Genomic DNA, 21,646 nt, shown 5'->3' with positions numbered 1-21,646 from the left:
TGGGGTCGCGGGTAGGGGGGCAGGCAGCACGGGCAGGGCACCATCGGGTTGTTTTCTGTCAGGGGTGTTCCTTCTGGGGGAGCTGGGGAGCACGCAGGCGGCTTGAGGCTCCCCTGAGCGCACTGCGGCGGGGGAAATGAAGAAAGGTGACGGACAAGAGAGATACAGAAGGTAAAAAATATATATATGTAATTTTTAAATGGTGTGTCCCAGCCCCCCCGTGGTTTCAGGTGCACAAACAGTTGGCATCAGAAGCGCTGACACATTGCTCAGCGTTACCTCTGCCATGCAGAGGTTTGGCTTCACATGCAGCAGGTCCCGGTCAGCTTTGTTGAAAGCTGCACAGCCACGCGTGGATTGATACCAAACTGAACTTAAATGCTGGTGCTGAAAGGTATCTGCGAGTACTGAAACCTAAAATGCTGCCTTTCCTTCTGCAGCACCAGGCATCATGCCATGCCAGGCAAGATTTTTCATCCCATCACGTATATTGCAACACCGACGTCTGTTAGAAAGCTAATTCAGTAAATAGCCACCTTTGCCATCGTGGTTCCCTTATGCTGACCTTGTCCCTGACTCCACATAGGAGAAGATGAGAAATACAAACCCATTCAGCATTGTTTCAGTTTATCCAGCCTGCCAGCAGCACTGTCACTTTGCTCACAACACCCAGGACTGGCTGTGGCCTGCTCCCCCCTGCTCACACAGAGGCGGCAGCAGCCCGCAGCTGCTTGTTGTGAACAAAGCTACAGAAGTTTCCAATGTATTGCAGCTTACCCAACTTCTACAGAACAGGGAAACGAGAATCTTTGAGGGAAAAGTGGAAGGAAAGGAATGCAACGCGTCTGCTGCCAGTCAATCTTAAGATTTATTGATGATGCCACAGCTGGAGATACGATACATTGTTTTCAAGCAGTACAACAATTGACCTTTAAGTTTTCCTGGAGGCAGGTTCAAGCAATTAAACATGGCTTTAAATGAAGCAAGACTGTCACTAAGCTCCAGTAAGTGCAGTATTAGGGCTTAAATTTCTAAACATCTCCCAATCCAGATTAAAGTTCTTGATGCTTGTTAACGCTCCTGTGTAGCTGCACTGTATCTTCAACCATAGGCAGGATTGAAATGGCACATATTTACATTCATTTCAAGTTACAGTGCATTTGTACAAACAAACTTTAATTTTTGCATGTTACATTTATCTCTTCCCCTGAAAAATACCATTAAAAATAACCCCTGCATCAAAACTCTGTTTTCTGCATTGTCCACAAGTGTTTTCAAGCTTCTGGTACAGAAATACATTTTTTCACAAGAAAAGGTAACTGGGGAGCTTTCTGGTCCAAAGCTAGTTAATGAAAGAAGCGAAAGAGAGTGGGGTTGGGGGTGGAAATCACCACAACCCTCAGGGCACACTGTGGAATGCAACTGTATTTCTTCTACTTGTCACATTCAGGAACACTGCTGGCTACAGAAATTTGTAAAACTTAAAATTCCAAAGGGGGAAAAAATCCTTAGTTTTTACCCTTCTTTTTAAAACAAGACAAGGGAGTCTGTAAATATTTCAGCGTTTATTTTTTTTTTCTTAACATGAGAAAATGAGAACTTATCTTTTCTACAATCACAGCTGCTCTCTTCATTACCCTATGCTGAAGACATTGAGTTTTGTCTGCATGTTTGACTGTTTATTTATGAACTTTTTCAAAATACTCTTTAGAAGCTTCTGGGCTGGGCTTGATCTGTCAAGAAAAAAAAAGTAGTTATTATATGCTATAACTGAGATACAAAAATTATGGACTTGACATTTTATCCAAGAGAAGGCATGCATAGCTTATTAAAACACTAGGGTTATTTCTGTTTCTGCACTTGGTTGAAAGTTCCTACTTGTAAATTAAGTACATAACACATTTTTCCTGATAAATATCAAGCAGAGCACCAAGTAAGCAAAAAATCCAAAGGCAACCTGTAGAAACTACAAGCCAAGAGTTTTAAATACAAACTGTGTCTTCTAGAAGAAAGTCAGATTCTTTCTTCACAGAAATCACATATTTAGTATCATACAAATAGACTGAATTGGTCCAACCAATAAAAGGTTTAGAAAACAGCATCAGATGCAGTCAAGCACCTCACGTTAGAGTGGTTCTCAGCCCTTCGGACATGCAAAACCATGCCAGTGTCTATATTTAGAACAGTGATATTTAGCAGACGCTTACTGTAGGGGAATCTGGAGTCCAGTTTGCTGGGCAAACCTCTCCATGTGTCTCCACATACTGGAATGCTTTCACCAAGCGAAGGGTCTCTTCCACACTACGGCCGACGGGGAGATCGTTGATACTTAGATGCTTGATGACCCCATTTGGATCAATGATGAAGAGACCTCTGTAATTGAGCAAGAATTTGGGGAATGCAAATCATATTCCAAGACCAAACATGCAAGAAACTGATGAACCATTTCAGCAAGGTCGTTATTCTTAGCTGCACACATTAGAGTGAGGAGCAGCAATACCCCATTTGATATACTGTTTGTTAGTGCAGTGATCAAAAGCTAAGAGCCAGTGAACTGCTACGGTATTCTGAAATTATGGAGCGTGCACAAAGACTATTAAATCAAGACAGCGAGATATATAACAAAGCAGAACTTCTAATTCCATCTGTATTTCAAGGGTGATAGCTGCCATCCCTTCCACGTCTTTTTGATATGAAAAGCCAAAGGTACTGAAAGAAGAGTTGCTTATGCATTAAGCTACTAAGTTAATTTCTGTTATATATAAGACCCTGTGGAAACCAAAGTCCCAATCTCACCCTACTAATTAATTTAATTTGTTAACAAACAAATGTCTGAAGTTCCTTCCTAGCAAAGAAGCTGCTGTGTTTAGGTGGAAGAAAAAAAAAACAACAAAAAAACAGCACAGATTAGGGCAACCTATAATTTGTTCTTTATTGTTAATCAGCACCGCATCAGAATTTTAAGCAGCCTTCTGTAGACTTTTGCCACTCTTTCCTTGGAAGGAAACCAAATTAAATACTTCCCCCCCCCAACACCCCTCCGTGGCATAGAAAAGCCTTTCTCTGTCAAGTATACATAACTAGAGTTCTCTGAACGCTAAGAGTACAAGCTTGCTTTGGGAACGATAGCCAGCATAAACCTTTTAATCCAGAGAGATCAGGAATCAGAGGTCGCTAGTAGACACCTACTCAGTCCCATACATATAAGGGACCACTATTTGCTTTTAGCATTTCCATGGTGGAAAAAAACAATTTTTCAATTCTGGGTAACTACAGAATTGACTGTAGTGGCCTCCAGCTTTAGGAGCTTCTCACACATAAGTTAAGGTAGTCTCTTCTCTTCAGATGGGAGAGGGGAAAAAAAAGGGGGGGGATCCAGCAGAAGGTCCACAGGAGTAAGCGCATACAGCATTCATTTTGATCCCTGTACAGTTCCCCTTGGAGGAAGAGACAGTGTAGGTCACTTTGTTTTAAACTGGGTAGCGTCTTAACAGAGTTAGCAGCAATCATGCATTACCTTAGTGCTATGCCAGGTCCCTCTAGCAACACACCATAATCACGGGAGATTTGTTTTGTGAGGTCTGACAGAACTGGAATATTCATTTTGCCCAAACCGCCACTCTAGAAGAAAAAAAAAGAGTAAGATTAGTAAGATTCCATTTTGTTAGCAAATGCTTTTTAGGGCTCTCCTTCTTGAGGCTGGATTCAGTGTTCCTGAAGGTATGCTAACAGCAGACACCATTTTCTCCATGACAGGAACTGTGCGAGGAGTGGTTTTTGCTTTTTTGTTGATGTTGTTTTTCTTTAAAAAGCACTCGTTTTTTTCAGAACATGAAAACCTGCTTAGCATTTTAGAACTGCGTATTTTGGTGGCAAAAGGTACTTGTGAAAACAGTGAAATCTTCAGACAGATTTCCCTTGTATCCCATGCCGAAGCTTTGAATACAAAAAATTCTATCTTATATCTAAGTATTAAAAATCAAACAAGATAAACATGGTGGGGAAGAAAAAGAAACCTGCATACTATAAACAGACAAAACACAACGCTTCATTCAGCCATGCTCTGCGTGTCGGAGTTAGGCTGCTCTCTGTATGCAGTGCAGGTACTTTCCCCCCAAAACCAATTTAAATACTATTTGGAGAGTCAACCAAGACTGCTTTGAGTTTTGCAACACACTGGAACAGCACGAGAGATAAGCTCTCTATCCTTGAAACAGGACTGGCATTTGTTAGCTTTTCTATTCCTGGCATCACCAGTGAATCATTGTGCAATCTCAGTCACTTAGACCCTGATCTTGCAAATGCTTGCCTGCAACGGAGCTCTCACACGCAGAGCTTTAAAGGCAGATGCTGGAGAAACCAAGGCCCTTAAGTCCTCCGGGTGTCAGTTTTCCATCTGCACTATTATGGAATTCTTTCCACCCTGCAGAATGCTTTGCTCTGTGTGCACGACTGGCATACGCTTAACAACTTCCACATAAAGCAATGAAGGCAGTCCATAATCACATTTTAGAGCTTCAGCAAAGCATGCAGAAGATTAAATACTCTTGATTGGTTCAGCTAAACCATATTAAATTGAGGAAACTCCTCCCTCCTACATAACCAAGGAAAAGCCATGCATCTGGAGGCAGCCCAGTCCAGTCATGCTGAGCACCCCTGTGGACTGCTGTCCCCACGAGCACATAGGCGGTAACTGATCACACGGGAGTTTCAGCACCCTCCTGTGTCAGATCTGATTGTGTGCAACTAACCAAGCTAGCGAGATGGTTTGTGATGGCAAAAGTATGCATTTTCACACAAGTAAAAGGGGCTCCCCTCCAGTAAAAGCCCATCTTCTCTATCACTTCCTTTCTCTGAAGAAAGCTAAAGACCTCCATTTGTACTTCAGAAGTGGAACCATTTCAGCGAATGAGTTAAATCTTACAAATGCTCCATTAAGCTGCTTGTTCTTCTGCTTCCATTCTGAAGTTACCACTGTCATGTATTGGTTAACAACTAAGCCAGCTGCTAGTCATTTTCTGTGACATCACACACAAACCATCAGCTGTAACAAGCAGCTAAGGACAGTGACATATACACTTAACATTTGTCTTTCAAGATAAATGTGTAAGATATGACGTAACCCACAGAACTACCAAGAGAACAAAACAAAGATGAAAAAAAACCCTACAAATTATTAAGGAAGAGATCGACAAAACAAAGGTAGAGGTCAGAACTGAGTTACATCAAACGCAGAAGTTACTTAACATATCACCATAGGCAGTCTATTTATTGAAGTCAATGTTTGCATAATTGTTTACTCAACTCTTCTTCTCAGGAGCGCTTATGAAAAGAAAACAATCCAACAAAGAAAGCCGCAAACAGCTGCCCAATTCATACCTTTCGTGGCGTATTTATCCAGGCCAGATGACAAAAATGAGAGTCCACAGAAACTGCCACCACTTCACAGTTCACATCACGAAATTCATTTGCCTTATTACTGAAAGCCACAATTTCCGTAGGGCATACAAAAGTGCTGGATGGGAACAGAAAAAGAGCTATAATGATTCAGCAACATTTTGACAGCTTTTAATACAAGGCACTTGCATATCTGTTTCTAGGCACTAATGCAGCAGCACATTTTATTTAGCTTGGTAACTTTGACCGTGTTTTCTGCTTAGCTTCACTGAGACTCAAGCAACTGCAGGGGGCACCTAGCTGGTACACCAGTTTTCAACTACCAGTTCTAGGCAGAGATATTTATGCTTGGAAGAGCAAGCACTGCAGGTTAAACCCTCCCCACGTGCCCACATGCACCACAGTTCGGCAGAACAGCCGGGATGCTCTCTGTCCAGGACGATTCACCTCTTCAGGATGGGGTCAGCCTCGTCCACCCACCTCTCACTCAGGAGCTGGAGGGCGCACCGTGACCCCGAGCCACAAAGCACTGCTCTCACCCCCGGGATTTGACACCAACAAGGCCCTGTCTACCCCCTGAAGCACACCCCACAGCTCAAAGATGCTCTCCAACCACCAGGTCTGTTGTTTTAGCACATGATGGATGGCCGCTTGCCCCCACGCCTTATCAATCATATGAAAACCAGACAGATTTGCTTTGCAAAACCAGCCCGGGTACGGTAGAAACAAACACTGCAGACAGCAAAGATCCGCAGCACTTCTGATGACCTTCAGCAACGCTCCTTCAGTCACAAGCGCCAGGGGAGCACCCAGAGGCTTATTTTACCCCCCGGCACTCACAAATCCAGCGGGTAGAAGAAGAGAACGAGGTATTTCCCCTTGAAGTCATCCAGGCTCAGCTCCTTGAACTCCCCGTGGACGACAGCCGTGCCTTTAAAAAACGGGGCGTGCTGCGTAACCGCCGGAGCCAGCCGAGAGGCGCCTGAGGGGACAGAAAACCACGGAGGCTGCTCGCAGCCGGGCCGGGACGAGCCGAGCCGGGCACAGCCGGGCCACCGTGCCCGGGGGGCAGCGCGGGGGTCTCGCGGGGCGCCCTGCGCTTACCCAGGCTGAGCTGGCGGCGGGCGAGGAGCTGGGGCCGGCCCGGCAGCCTCCTCCCGGCGGCGGGCACCTGTGAGGGGACACACGGCGGGTGAGAGGCGGCGGGGAGGCAGCGCGGGAAGGGGGGGAGCCGGGCGGCCGCGCACTCACCGCGCTCCGCAGGAGCCTCCCCAGCGCGGCGGCCATCTTGTGCGCGGCGGCGGGCGGGGAAGGGGCCGGGGAAGGAGGGACCGGGGAAGGAGGGCACGGGAAGGAGGGACACGGGAAGGAGGGACACGGGCGGCGCCAGCCCCCCGGCGGGAGGAGGTGTCCACATGCTGGCTGCACGGCCCGGGGGGCGTTGGGGTGGGGTACGGGTGGGCAGGGCGCAGGGAAGGGCAAGGAGCGGATGGCACGGTGCCCGTGCTCGCCGCCGGCCTCTGAGGGGCTGAGGTGGCTGTGGCCCCGGGACCTGGCTCTGTGGTGCAGAGCGAAGCGTGGGTCAAGCTGAAACATTTCAACAATAAAGTTTTCTGTCGACTCTGATGAACTCGTGGTCGGATTGTAGTTGTTTAGTCATAAAATCCTGCCACCGGCCCAGGTGGAAGCAGCAGAGGAATGGTGTGTTGTGGAAGGGAGCACGCCTGTTGCAGGCAGACCTCTCTGCTTCCCTGAAGGTGGGAACTTCGGCCAGCCTGCTCCTTTAATACTCATATTTAAAAATATTCACAGCCTTTTATGAAGGGGAGATCCCACCCTGTGAGCTAGGGAGAGGTCTGGCTCCACCAGCGGTACTGGATCTGCCATCAGCAGCTGGGGACAAGGCCAAAGGCAACCAAAACAATGTCAATGAGCTCCTGGAAGCTCAACAGATGCTGCATCTGTGTCTCTGAACACATTAAAAAACTTATTCCTGGTACCGATCCAGCTGGTATGGTCCAGTCACTTCCATAAGTCAACTCTCTGAGCATTCAGAAGTGGAAGGTTGAGCACAACTCACTTGTTAGGAGTGGATTTTAACCAATATTATCTCCCAAATGTGCCTAGGAACTGTTTGGAACAGTGTTAGTTGGTGTCATCCAAAAGCACACCAGGCACATTTCTGAACATTTAACATTACAGACACACCAGTTTCACTTTCTCATGCCTTTCTGTGGCACTTCTGAATTTATTAATACAGCTGATGCCAAAAATGGGTGGAAATGTGGCTCTGGTAATCTCGAAAACTGCCCAGCAGAGTATAATGTTATCTACTCATATGGCACAGAGATGCTGGGCAGCTGTCTGGGCTTGTGGTGAAGGTGGAGGTGCCCAAAGGGAGATGATGAAGATAGAGGTGTTCTGCACAACGGTGTAGAGGATGAACTGTTCCTTCCTATAGCCATGGTGAGAAAAGGGGGAAGAAAAATGTGGACAATTAGGGATGTGGATATCTCAGTACAAGGTCCACCAGCATGATAGTCTAACTGCTTCCTGCATCCAGTAATTTCCTTGCATTCAAGCATACATCACTATTGCTTTTGATGTTGCAGCTGTTCTCTTCAGGCTTAACACTTCTAACAAAGCCCTGAGAGTGCATTAGAGAATGTGTGCATAGGTATGAACAAGTGGTCACTAAAACGGCTTATTCTGAGTTAAGGAACCTCACACATTCCTTTCTTGTCATTAGCGTTTCACTGAGGGAAACCTGAATGTGTTTGAGCGGGAAGTTCAGCTTCGGCTCTTGTTGATGAACTAGGGCTGCTTGAAAGTACCAGCCGGACAGGGACTCTGTCAGGAAGTTGGCTGCACAAGGGGAGCCAGCTGGCTGAGCTACTCAGCTTATTTGCATGTCTGTTACCTAAAAGTTTGGCGCATTCTTGCTTTAAAAACCCTCAAAGCCTGAAAGTGGAAGTGAGTAAATTATTTCCATGTCAGAAAATACATCAGATGCGCTGCGGGTGAGCCGTGCTATAGCCTGCAGCCCTGGGAGCCCCCAGGAAAAGCAGCAGATGGAGAGCAGGAGCAGTTGTTGAGAGCTGTGTCTGCAGTACAGTCTAGGGAGATTTTAGTGCCGCTGCTGAGACACTGTGAGGACTGCCAGCAGAAAAATGAGCAATGGAGCTGAGCAAGGGTCACCTGCAGGGCAATGACTGGTGAAGAGTGGCCACGAAACATCAGCCAGTACCTGGGCTGACTCCTCGAGCAGCCGTGCAGATTGGCACGTCTGTGTTCACGTCTGCTGGAATGGCACATCCCTCTGCATCAACAGATCAACTCGTCCAGCAGCAGCTCCCCTGAGGCTGGGCAGCAAATTGAGTTAAGGATACGGTCGGGCCATAGCAGTTCCTTTCCCTCAGCTGTGGGAGCTGTATTGTAGCAGAAAAAAAAAAAAAAAAAAAAGGCTATTGCTAGGATTTCCTGAGGATGGTTGTCTCACCCGCAGATGATTATTCACAATTTCTCAGTTGATATTTTTTAAAATGGTGTCCTTCCCCTCTCCCTGGAAAGTTATATTTGTTTAAAACTCTTTGTTTAAACACTTGGCTTGCAGGTGGGGAAATATTGCTCATGCTTTGTTATGAAGGCAGCATAATTCAGTTTCCCAGACTTCTGGGCAAGAACTTGAACTACCGCCATTTAGCACGGGGGTTTATTTTCCATTTTGCTTTTTACCGGGCATCCCTAGGATTTGAAGGTGGACTTTTTCTCTGCAAAGCGCACCTGGCAAAACAGTTGTTGCTTTTCCTCAGCAGCACTTCTGGTGCACACTGGAGCAGCTGCTAAACCTGATTCTTCTGGCCATCTGAAGTTCCAAATGGATTTACCAAGCGGTACCACATGCACATCTTTCTCAGTAGCTTGTTGATTTTCTGCTTTGCTGTGTCACTGTACACTCCTGAAGTCAGGATACACGGTGTTGCTGAGACTATGTGATTGAAAACAAACAAATAAAAAAATAAGATCAGGGAAACCACAGGCCCTAATCTTGCTTTTCATCCTGCAGTTGCAGACTGCTGGTTCATACTGGTTCAGTGAGAGATCAGCAGTGCATGTTATTATTGGAAGGTCTGGAGTCTTTAAATTCAATTCAAAGACATCTGAAGTTTGTGAAAGACTTCCCAGGAGTTCAGCAAGCTTTAGCAGGGAATTTTGTGTCATTATAAGGTGCTGAGCAGTGGCTAAAGCACTTGAATGGATAACGGGAGAGGTAAATTTAATTTTTGGTTATGACACTTATCTGCCTGCTCTCACTTAGTGCCTTTTTCCCTATCTGTGAATAATTAAATTTGCCTTTTGGTAAAAACAAACAAACAAACAAAAAAACACCACAAACAAACAAAAGCTTTGAGATCTGTTGATTAAAAAATTACTGCATACTACTTGTATATTGCTACCATTGTTGTTTTGTGAGGTTAGTTTTTAAAGAGCTGTTTGAAAGATCATCGTTAATTCAACAAAATGTTAGTGGAAGAGTAGCTTCTCTCTGAACCTGATGAATGGGGTAAGACAAGCCTAAAACAGATCTCCTGCTGTTGTAGGCCATTGAATGTCAGATTCTGTGCTGCTTATTTGACGCTTGTTTAAAAAATAAATTCTGTTCTTCTAGAAGATTATTTTATTCTATATGCTTAAATGCTGTAAGAATCATTTGTCCTCTGCTTTGAGGAAATAGATAACTGCAAGAAGAGGTTTGGAAATGGAGAGACGCTACAGAGGCATGGACATTTTCACCTAAAGCAAAGCAAAAAGTTAGGTTTCGAGAACATGATGCATCACCCCGTGGCTGTTGGTAGATGGCAGCCTCTGTCCTTACGCACAGGGCTCCGCGAAAGGTTGCAGCTGCCTGCAGCTGCCTCCTCGTGGGCCTGCATGTTCCCACCTGCCGATACAGCATCTCAGCGGGAGGTGACAAAACGTACCCCTCTGTAGGGTAAGTTTCAGGACCAATTCCAAACGCAGCCCCGTTCAGAGGTGGTCACGAAGAAACTTTACGGCACTAATTACGTGTTGTAACGTGGATGTAGGCGATAGCTCCTGTCAGGGCATGTTTCCAGCTGATAAGAATAAGGCAAAACCCTTTCAGGCGTCTGGCTCACCTGGGATCTTATCCTGACCTTTCAAGCGGGCTGTGCTGCGGCCGAGCGTTTGCTCTGCGGGGGCAGGATAAAGCTGGGTGTGTTGTGCTCTGCTGCTGGCCGGAGCTGCGGGAGCCCACCCTGCCGGTGACTCATCTGTCAGAGCCGCTCGCAATCCATCGCCCGCCGCTCTGCTGCCTTCCTCTTCGCCTTGCGCTGATGCATTTGGGTCTCGCACGGTGCTGGCATTTCATTTACAAACCTCTCTTCTCCCACAGAGGGAAGATGGCTGCCAGCCCAGCTTCGCCCTCATGTTCGCCACTCAAAAAGTGCCTTTCTGAGCCACTCTCGAATGGCTTCAAATGAAAGATGTTTTATTTAAAAGCAGAATAACCAAACGCATTAAGCACCATAGAGAACACATCTTTCAGTTTAACCGTGGGTCGTTTTTTTTGTAACCTTTACTTTTTTATTTTTCTTCCAAAATTAGCTGCTTCTGTGTGATTCAAACCAATTTTTTACCCTTTGCTCCCACAACCACTGAATCAGGGTCTTTAGGCCTGAAAAAAAAAAAAAAAAGACCTGCCTGTTTCTTACCTGCCACGCTGCCTTTGAGTCCATCCTTGTGTATTTCAGCACCAGAGTTTGCACCAGTGGGTAGAATAAGATAAGCAGTAGAAGAGACTCAAGGATTTCCTGATAACGAAGAGTTTCTTTTCCCCTCGCTCACAAAGAACCTGACTGCTCCATTACATTGGGTGCGGATGTGGCCTAAAATTAAAGGCCTGGGTTGTTGTAAGAGAAAATTCATATAAATAAATGTATCTCTTTCTAATATTTTTTGTTGCTGTAAGAGAAAATTGATATAAATAAATGTAGCTTCTCCTAATATTTTTTGTTGCTGTGTTTGTGACCCAGCTGTTCCAGGTGGCACAACAATGAAGATGCCCACAGCCATAGGAAAGTCATAAGGCAGGGCTCCAAATGCTCTGGTGGGTTCTGCAGAGACCAACACACAGACTTCAGGTCAAGTAGGTCTGTGCAGGGCAATTGATCTGGCAGTCCCTAGGGAACCACGTCCGTGAAAGGGGCCATCCATCAGAGCCCCGTGCTGAAGCAGAGCTCTGTCATGTAGCAGTGCTATATTCAGGCTTTAGAGTCTGAATTAGGAAAGGGATGCAGCGAGGATGGGTTGTCTTGATTTGTTTTTCAGAGCAGGCATTGTGGTAGTGAGCACAACTCCTCCCTGTTGTAGGGCACCAAACTGACTCAGATGTATTGGAAACAAGTTTTATTTTCTCAGTTGCTATAAGAATCATTAAGAAAACCCACTCCATTGTTCTTACTGATAAAAATGAAGTCAGAATTGCTGCCCTCCATGTAGATGTGCAGCTCAAACAAATGTTTTTGCAGAATCTCACACCCGGTAGCAGAGCTCAGCTTTCCACTCCCTGTGTTCAGCCACATTTGTTACTCCACTGCTCCTCATCCACCTCAATGCAAAGTCATCCAGCTTGGTGTAAATAACCACCCAGACAGCAGCACGACATTCGTTCAGCTGCTGTTCCTGTTTCTGCAGGGACCGGGTAAGCATGCCCTTGGGAGCCAGGAGCGCCAAGTACTTCGCAGCTGGGCCGTTTACGAACACCGAGTAGCTCAGTGGGATTTACCAAACACCATGCAGATCTTTTGTGACTCTTCTGATAATTCTACTAGTTACTCTTTCAGGAACTAAATAAACGTTCACAAAGGACAACACCAGCACTCCGAAGTTGTAATTCTGTTCCACAGGGCAACGCTGCAGATGACTGTGTGTGCATAGCGCTTAAGTATGTAGACGTAGATATTGGATACAAGAGGAGCAGCAGAGCCCTCAGATGCACATACTGCTTTCCAGATGCTTAGCCACCCAAACTTAGGGTCTACAAGTGCCTCTCTCCTTTTGATCTCTTTAGATGTGAGCATCATCCCTTGCACAGAAGTGCTCAAACAACATGCAGGGCAGCCACTCCTCAGGAGCCTCATCTCTGTGCTAAGGCTCTGGTTTCCAGGAAGCAATTTTTCCCTTAAGAATTATTTAATCAGGGAAAAATCTTCCGGTACTTACAGGCACAACTGCTGTTATATGGAACTTGGCATCACAAAGAAAGTAACCACAGCACGGCATGGCTACCGGAGCCTGAACGTTTCCTGAAGTGACAGGAGGGAGGATGGGGAAGATTATGCACAGCAGTGGCACCTGCTGCAACAACAGCGTCCCAAGTTCCAACCTTTGGCATTTGCTAAGGTACAGGAGGCATTTATTATAGCCACATGATCCTAATGTCCGAGATATTATTAATTAAGCGCATTTATCATTTATTTCCTGCGTTCAGAAAGCGCACCCAGTAGCAGTCTGCTGCTGCAAGTCACTTCTGCCTGGCCGTAGAGAGAAACACGATCGGTGCAATCAGGAGGGAGAAGGGGCAGTGCCTCTGTTCCACTTACAAGAATCTGCATGTTAATTTGATTTGATTTGCTTGGCATGGATTTAATCAACGCAGTGCTGATGGGGGAGAGTGTTGGTGAGAGCCACGGGTCGGTTTTATCCCTCTTTCTTCGCCCGACCCGCCGAACGTGCTGTCGATCCCCCCGCCGCCAGCAACACCAGCATCCCTCCCTCGGACGCACACAGCAGGCAGAATTTGGGGCTCAGCCTAAACTTCCCACGAGCCTAGCTCCTGCTCAGGATGAAACACCAAAAGAAAAACCCATAACAACCCCCCTCCCCCCCAAAAAAAAATCCCCAGGCCACCGCGGCGGAGCTGCTGGGTCCCCCCAAACCCCGCAGCCGCTGGGTGGCGCCCGGCACCAGGGCAGCGCCACCGGGGCCACCCCCGCGGTGCCCCCCGCAGCTCCCCGGCCCCGGGGGCTGCCCCGGGCGGTGTGTCCTTCTGTCCGTCGGTCCGTCCGTGCCCCGAGACCCCCCGGCCCCACCGAACCGGCTGCGGGGCTGGCGCCTGCGCGGGGCTGCGGGGCCGCTCCCGGTGCCCCACCCCCGGGAGGAGGAGGAGGAGGAGGAGGAGGAGGAGGAGGAGGAGGAGGAGGAGGAGGGAGGCAGGAGCGCCCCAGCCCTCAGCCCGCCGGGGAGGATGGAGTAGCGGAGAGAGAGGGGAGCGCCGGGGGGAGCTCGGAGGAAGGGAGGGAGGAAGGATCATGCCCGGGGGGACGAGGCGCTAGGGGCAGGAGCTGGTGGGCGCCCGCAGGCTCCGCACCTCGGCGCCGTCCTGCTGCAGTGCCGCCGACCTGCGCTGCCCGAGCTCGTCAATGGAGCTGGAAAACATCGTTGCCAACACCGTCTTGCTGAAAGCCAGGGAAGGTGAGAGAGCGCCGGGGGGGGGGGGGCGAGCATCCTCGGCGCCGCTACCCCGCTGCTTCCAGGGCGGGGGGGGGGGGGGCACGGGGCAGAGCCGGCGCTGGAAAAGGTTTCTATGAGGCTGAGCCCCCGGTACGGGGGGGAGGATATCGATGATCCCCCCCCGCGTCCTCTGCGCGAGGAGCTTTGGGAAAGGAAGCGGACGAGATCGCCGCGATTACAATATTCACCCATCTCTTCCTTCCCGCTGCCCCCCCCCCCCCCCCCCGGGCCGGTCCCGCAGATTGTGCTATTTCAGCGCCTATTGTTAAAGGTCAGCTGCGGATGCATTCATTCAGGAGGGCTCGGCGGAGCCGCAAATAGCTCGCCGTGCTGCGCGGGGACAGCGGCAGGACCGCAGCGCTTCCGAGCGGGCGCTCCCCGCCTCGGGCGGCGGCGTTACGGGGGGCGACCGCCGAGCCACCGAGGCGCCCCTCGCCGCCGCCGTTCGGCCCCAGCCCGCTCCTGCTCCCAGCCGGGGCTCAGCCCCCCGGGGGGTCCCCGGCAGGGGGCGAGGGGTGCCCGGAGCTGCCGGCGAGGAGAAGCCGCTCCGTGGCCCTTGGGAACTCCCCCTCCGGGGAGCATCCCCCCCCAGGAGCATTCCCCCCCGAGCATCCCCCCTGTTCCCCCTGGAGCATCTCCCTCAGCTCCCCCTGGAGCATCCCCCCTTGTTCCCCCCCGAGCATCCCCCCTTATTCCCCCCGAAGCATCCCCCCTTGTTCCCCCACCCAGAGCATCCCCCCGGTTCCCCCCCCCCCCGAGCATCCCCCCCCCCCCAAAAGCACGAAAAGCCCGGTGACGGCCGGCAGCCCTGCGGGGCGCTTTTCTCCCCTCTCCGCTTTTCCTTTCCTCCCCCAGCAAAGGGGGCGAGGGTGTCCCCCCGCTGCTCCTGGGGGGGCCATGCCGGCAGCACCCCCCGCTGCAGGGTGGGCGCCGCGCACCAGCATCTCACGGCCGCAGCATCGCTGCCAAGGGTGCGAGCGCTCGCTGCCGGTGGGGTTTTTCTTTCCTGGCTTGTTTCCCCCCAGCGCTAACCCTGATGTCCTTTACCCTCTAGAATAACACATCTCAAGCCTCTGGTGCAACTTGTTGTCTCCTGGAACCGCCTGCTAGTAGGGGCAGCTGTAGGTGCGGTGCAGCCCGCGGCCGGGATTTGTCGCTGGGGCGCTGGGGCCGGCGAGGCCGGGGCCGCCTGGGTGCACCTCGGGCTTGGTCCCGCCGAAGCCATGGAAGTAGGACAAATGCAATGTTGGCTTGCTACAAGAGGTCATTGAAACAGTCCTCCCCTGGAGTGATCCCTTCGCTGGGAAAAATAGCTCAAATTGTAAAATAATGTTTATATAACTCAGGGGGTGTTGAACTTGCGAGGCTTAGCTAAAGAGTAAAGTCCCGCGATTCTCCAGGAAAAAAAAAATCTAAATAATAAGGGCAAAGGTATTTTTCTGTTGAGCAGACCGGTGCGTTACAACTCTGTCTTCTCCTGCAGAACAGCGATTTTCTGTTGTCATTTCCAATACCATTCAGGATGCAGTCGCTGCTACCAGCAGTGCAGTACTGGGTTAGATTTCAGAAGACTTCAGGGATACTTTAAAGGACTGGTATTAATTACAGTCATTGTGTGTTGTTTTCTGTGAGCCAATATTTTGCAAGGAATTTTGAATATGCCACTCAGTTTTATGGTCCTTTTCTACCATCCTCAGCAAGATGGTAACGGCAATGCTGTTTATCATGTTAAGTTGTATTAGGGAAGCTAACGCTCCAATCCAAATGGCAGAGCTTTATCAGGGCTTACTCCAAACTATACTCCAACACTTCTTTTAACTCTGCGTGAAGTTCCAACAATGATTGAGGCCTGGTGCTTATTTATATATAAAGCTTTTATTTATTTATTTATTTTATTTTGTGGGGGGGGAGCTGAATTTTTCTGAAATGAAGAATGGATGAGCCATTGTGTACTAGACATCACAAAGCCACAGTTAGTATCCCTGTTTCCAGATTTTTAGTTATCATTGCATGCAAGCTGCTGCGAGTAAAGTGTTTTTAAAATTTGCAGGGAATAATGTCAGTGGATGTCCTTACAGATGGAGAAGATGGACAGCGTGTTGAAGACCAAGAGTAAACCCAAATTAATAGATTGGGGATTATGGTACCTAAGAATATGCTTGTTCCAGGTCCTGCAGGCTCCGTAGATAGCTTTAGCTAGGTGAACACGTAGCCGCAGCCAAGTACATGAATGTGTGTTTGCACTTGTGAAGTCAAAAGTAGAAGCTATGTTAGCTCAGTTAGGTGGTTGTTGGTGCCTGCGATGTGGTATTTGATGGTGGAGGTAGCGAAATAATGGGATCCATTCTGCAGCCATTAGTAAAAGCAGAAGTCTTACCACAATTGCAAAGGGGAGCACAAACCCAATACCGGCATCAAAAAAAAAAAATTCAGATTAGTTTCAGAGCACAGTTTAGGAAGATCTGCAATGTTAATTTCAGCAGTAAGGACTTTTGTAAGGGCCTCAGGAGTAGGGCTGAGTGACCATCACAAACATTTTCTAGCAAATATTGGTTTAAATTTTGCAACTCGTTTGCTTTGGCCCTGCAAGCGGCTTTTCTGGGGTCCCTTGTGTAAATTCCTTTGTGACCAAATTTTATTACAGCAACCACTGATGCAAAGTGGATTTCTTTGCTGAAATACTGGGAAGCAAGTTTTATAACTTTATACAAATACTCGTACCAGAATCCTGATGATTACAATGAGAAGCACGCCCAGAATTAACTGATGCCTTGTGATACATGAGTAATCTTATTAGAGCAACAAAAAAAGTAAATGCAATTCACATACAAAAATGTATTTCACTGAATAATTTCAAGCAGAGAATGAATTTCAGGAAATCATCATCTGCTTGCAGAATATAAAGTTTGAGATAAAATCACATGAGTTATTTGTACTCAAAGGTCTACCAGGCTGAGCATAGAAAAAAATGGAGTTTTATTGCATTTCAAAGTTCATTTATAATTTATTAGGAATGAATTTATGTTGTTTCCTCAATGATCATTTCTTTCTTCTTGTATGCAAAATCCCATTGCACAAATGGCCAGTCCCTTTTCGGAGTGAATAGAAAATACATCTGGTTTAATTATAGGAACCAAATAGGTATTTGGGACCATCTCTTATTGCCTGGGGAAAAGAATAAGCAGAGAAGAAAAGACAAGAAAGATGAGAATCATAAAAAGAACAGCAGAATAATAATCGCAGTCATTTCAGGTTGAGTAAGAACCCCAAATTATGAAGTGGTGAAACATTTATCTGGATCTTTTCATTAGCCCTCTTGTTTCTGAGCCTCAGCGATCCCGTCTGAACCACAGAATCACCTAGCCATTAGGAACTGGAAAACACCAAGCTGCTGAAAGGGAATCTAGGTCCATGAATGAGTCCTGATTCATCTTCCCAACTTAAGGCTGTTTAACAGAGGACCTCATCAGAACCAAGGAGAAGGGTCATGGAGGGACCGAGGACCAACTCTTCCCAAATTTCAGAGGAACTTTAACAGTCTTAACAGAGAAGATTTAAAACAGACCCCTACACTCCTGACTCTACCCCCGCCTGTCAAAAGCAGTAAGCTGATAAAAGTCTTTCAAATAGGCCGATGATTACACTAGAATGTTTGTATGGAAAACAAGCAATATGGTCAGATAAGCGTGGCCAAGGCATGGTGATTTCCCAGATACTCTTTGTCATGAGCCATTATTTCCGAGCTATAAGATCAGTCTTCCCTCATATAATCTGCTGCTGCTCCACACGTGAATTTTCTTGGACAACCTGAAACACATTTCAAAACCTAAATACAACTTGAAATAGCAAGATCCTTTACAATCTTGTAAAAACCAAACAAATGACCAGTTTTCACCACTTTAAAATTTTAGCGATAACGGCATTAGTCATCATGGTTATTAGTCTTAAGGCAGCCGGTTTGGAAGATAAACTATTATTTTCCTCAGACCTTAAATTTCTAAAGCACAAACTTTACTGTGTAAACCCGATAAAAGGAAAAAATGTTGCAACTACTAAAACACAATAAAAATACATTTTTTTTCCTTTCTGAGAAGACTGGGATTCTAAAATAAACTTATTTATGGCACCTAAGCAGAACCTTTGATCAGCCTAGCCAAAAGGGTCAACCTTCTTTTATATATATCTCAAAAAATTTTGATGACTGCACACTGATGCCATTTAACATGCAAAATGTGCCTGTTTTTATATTGCTGTATTTTTAGCTTGCTTTTGCAGGATGATCACAGGAGAGATTTGTGCGTGTCCTTATTGGCAAAAGACTAGCAATAAATCCTAAACAAGAAGTGTGATTGCTTTCCAAGAACTTGGCTGCAGAGCAATTGGAAAAAGGGCAGTAGAACAATGAAAAGCATATTTTGAAGGAAAGAAGGTGACTATAGCGACAGCCAAAACCCCATGGAGAATATGATTATTGCAACTTAACTTTAGCAAGTTCATTAGCCGATGCTTGGAATGCGGAATCTAAGGTCCTGTCCTGTATCCCTTGATTTAAAAACAAAGTATTTTGTAAGGAAAACGTTGTTTCTATAAGCAGAGGATGCTTGTATGCAGTGACTCAGTCTAGTTTTCTTTTTGGAATTCAAGAAAAGCTCTCGTCACTGCAGTAGCTTACAAGAAAAAATGAATAAATCCAAGAATGGAATCAGCCATTACTTCAGATGTAAGGTAGAGTGCTTTTAAGCATTAGACTTAAAAATGAGATTCCTTTTCAAGCTGTAACCATTTCTTTTGGGGTAAAAAAAAAATATATATATATATCCAAAAGAGCTCAGAATATTTTGTTACTTTCTGATCAAGAAACTTGAGAAAACAAGAGGTTTCAGGCCTTTGTGAAAAGAATGTGCAAGTCTGAATGACACAAAGATTCCTCACCATACCCGATTTAGAGCAAGTGTGTGTGTGTATGAATTCCCTTTTCATGTTTTTATAGTAGAGCTGATGTAAGGCAAGTTAGAGCTGCAGTAGCTGTGCTCTCTGTGGGCACTCTGCTCCTTGTCTGGGGTTGTCCCTGGGGTTCTCCAGCTTGCCGTTGTGGGCAGCAGGTCTTGAGATGTGGCGATGCTGGAGAAACCAAGAGCTCTTCCACCGAAGCTTCCTGGCTGCAGAGAGAGGACTATGCCCCTTCATGTTTGTTGTTGCTGTGGTAAGGCGGTGTTTTAGTCTAATTGCTATTGATTTTAATGGGTTTGTAGGCATTTAAAAAAATATTTAGTACTGAGATGTGATGGTCTCTTAGGTTATTAACACACAGAAGCCATCAGCTAGTTAGTCTTCTCGAACAGATGTTAACTATGCAGGTTTGGATAGAGCTACGTATATCTGCCCCATTAACCTCATGTGATTGATTTCGTCAGGTGAAAAATAATGAATCTGGGAAGAGACTACCTGTATTCGTTATCAATATATTCCTTTTCTGAGGTCTTAGTATTGCTCAAGTCATCCATACAATAAAGAATTTTCAGTATTTATCCAAGACACAAGCATAAGTTTGCGACTGTATTTAGCTTTTTGTGCTGTGACTATTCTCGTGGGTAAAATGACAAAAATCACTTCAGAATCCATATCACTCTGTTGAAAAAGTTTATAAACAAAAGATTTTATCAAAGCAGTTCCAGTCTTTACAAAATAGTACTCAAAACCAAACAATCGAACAAGGGTTCCTCTTCCTTTACAGCTGGATAGGAAATACTACCCTTCCGTTTGATTTTTGCCTATGAAAGTGTGAGCTAAGAATCTATCTTGTGCCCTTCTGTGAGATTTATCCCCGAGTCTTTACTCCAAAAAATATTCTATCTGGTATATGAGTTTTCTGTGTGGCAGTGAGTAAGAAGAGAACCAATTATTCCTCATTTTTACAGGCACATAACCTAAACAATAACAAGATGATATCCCAATATTTCTTTAAGACCACAGGATGTGAAATTAAATTAAGAGGCCAGGAAAATAAAGAACCCTGCAGTTTGATTACACTTGGCTGGATTATTTTTGTAATTATTTTGCCTGGATGATTTAAGAATGCATACTGCCTTGTGATTAGGTAGGGAACAAAAATTAAATATTCTAAAGAAAATATTGCAAAGATGATGGGTATTCTGTTTCATTTCAAAAAATAGAGTTGCTAATTAAAGTGAAAAGATGGAACAAAACATGGGTGAGGGGGAATATAGATGGGGCTGAGAAGTCTGTGGAGCTGGCTCAGCTGCTTCTAGTTCATATAATGTCTCTTCAGATATAGCTGAAGACACTGTCACAAGTGTTTTTTTTTCAAGGAAGATGGACAGGATAATAGGAGTAGAAATATACCCAAGTACTCAAGACTCAATTCTGACCTGGTAATGCAAATAATACTAATGAAGGAAGGGTGGCTGGCTGTGCTCTGGGATGGAGATCGTTATTCACAGCTAACTTCTCAGTGCCGCAGCAAAGACTGAAAATGTTGTGTATCCACCATTTCCAACTGGAAGTCTTTAGTATGTATGAGTAGTCCCACGGACCTCGTGGGGAACTACCTGGCGGCTGGAAACGCAGCTTGTTTGTGAGTGCTCTGCGAGGCTGAGACCTCCGGGATCGCTCTGTTCTCACTGCTGCAGTGCTGTTAGGCCAGGAAAACTACACCGGTAGAACTGAAGTGAAACCAACTTTTAGCAGCCATCGGGAAAGGCCTACTTTGTCATTCTGTCCCTTGTCCTCCAAGCACTTTTTTATTGTAAACAGTTTTGGTATAAAAATGACTCAAATTGTGGGCTTCTCTTTCAAGATTTTTTTTTATTTTTTTTTCCCAGCCCAAGAAATCTCCTTGACTCTTCTGGTTAAGTTCTCCTTATTCTCATCTCCTTACTCATGTAGTTCCTTTTGTACCGAGTTTTCATTCTCTGGGCACTTTCTGTTGCTGAGTTTAACAGCTTTTGTTCTTTCTTCCTTCTAGCTTGTCAGCTTGGATGGTCCACCTCAAATTTAGTGCAGTCACTCCTCAGGACAAGTTCAATCCCAACGGTGGGTTCCCGAGAGGTGTGCCTAGGGTTGGAGTCTGCCATGCAGGCAGTCCGAACCTGGTCCTCTCTCTGGCCCACCTCAAAATCAGCTGAAATAACTGGTCATGCATGGAGTGGGCCCTGGGGAAGAAACAGTAACCACGAGGGAGTACATCAGGATATTTCTGAGTAGTTTCCATGAGTGAGGTTGCTTATGGAGTTCCCCGTTAACCTGAGGATGCCAAAGAGGCAGTTAATAAGTAGCAGCAGCTATTTTTGCATTCGTTGAGTATTCTCTTGGGTCCCACTGAATGCATGATTTCACTGAGCCTGGCTTTTCCTAGTAGGCTGAGGTTATATTACAAGTTCTAGAAGTTACCCTATTTCTGTGCAGTACCTCTCCCACTTAACTACTCAAAGGGTCAACCTCTCCCTCATGCGGGTGTGCAGCACCTTGGCTGCTGGGGTGCTGTTTCCTAGTTGTCGGTACTCCAGGACCATTCTCCTTTCCTAGCAGCATTCCACCAGTGCATAAATTTGGATTGTTTGTTTTTCTCTGTTAAAGTAGTCTAAATTTTTCTAGGCTGCAATTCCCTTATCATATTCTTCCCACTTTTCCAATCTTTCTATTTTTTTCCCCCGTTCTCTGTTGTCTGACATCACCTCTGAATCCTTAATGCACT

At 46.4% G+C, this 21,646-nt stretch overlaps 2 protein-coding genes across 4 annotated transcripts in view; one reads left to right on the top strand and one right to left on the bottom strand.

Moving 5' to 3' along the window:
• Positions 1-849: 849 nt before the first annotated feature.
• Positions 850-6,993, bottom strand: PRDX3 (peroxiredoxin 3). Its single transcript, XM_035547534.2, has 7 exons — positions 6,649-6,993; positions 6,502-6,568; positions 6,238-6,379; positions 5,380-5,515; positions 3,518-3,621; positions 2,208-2,373; positions 850-1,733 (listed from the first exon to the last, which is right to left on the bottom strand). The coding sequence occupies exons 1-7, from the start codon at positions 6,991-6,993 to the stop codon at positions 1,680-1,682; spliced, it is 1,014 nt and encodes a 337-aa protein (XP_035403427.1). The 3' UTR covers positions 850-1,679.
• Positions 6,994-13,613: 6,620 nt separating this feature from the next.
• The window catches only part of GRK5 (G protein-coupled receptor kinase 5), a 167,789-nt gene continuing 159,756 nt past the window's right edge, over positions 13,614-21,646 (top strand). For 2 of the 3 annotated variants that reach the window (XM_035547861.2, XM_035547859.2), the window contains exon 1: positions 13,627-13,893. In XM_035547861.2, the coding sequence (XP_035403754.1) occupies positions 13,842-13,893 (52 nt within the window). In that variant the 5' untranslated portion in view covers positions 13,627-13,841. Of the gene's footprint in view, positions 13,894-21,646 lie in introns of all 3 variants that reach the window. The other variant, XM_035547860.2, reaches the window with a different exon arrangement.

Source organism: Cygnus atratus, chromosome 7 (genome assembly GCF_013377495.2).
Source record: "Cygnus atratus isolate AKBS03 ecotype Queensland, Australia chromosome 7, CAtr_DNAZoo_HiC_assembly, whole genome shotgun sequence".
Taxonomy (NCBI): Eukaryota; Metazoa; Chordata; class Aves; order Anseriformes; family Anatidae; genus Cygnus; species Cygnus atratus.
The sequence above is the reverse complement of the archived record's forward strand: the minus strand, read 5'-3'. Positions and strand labels throughout refer to the sequence as shown.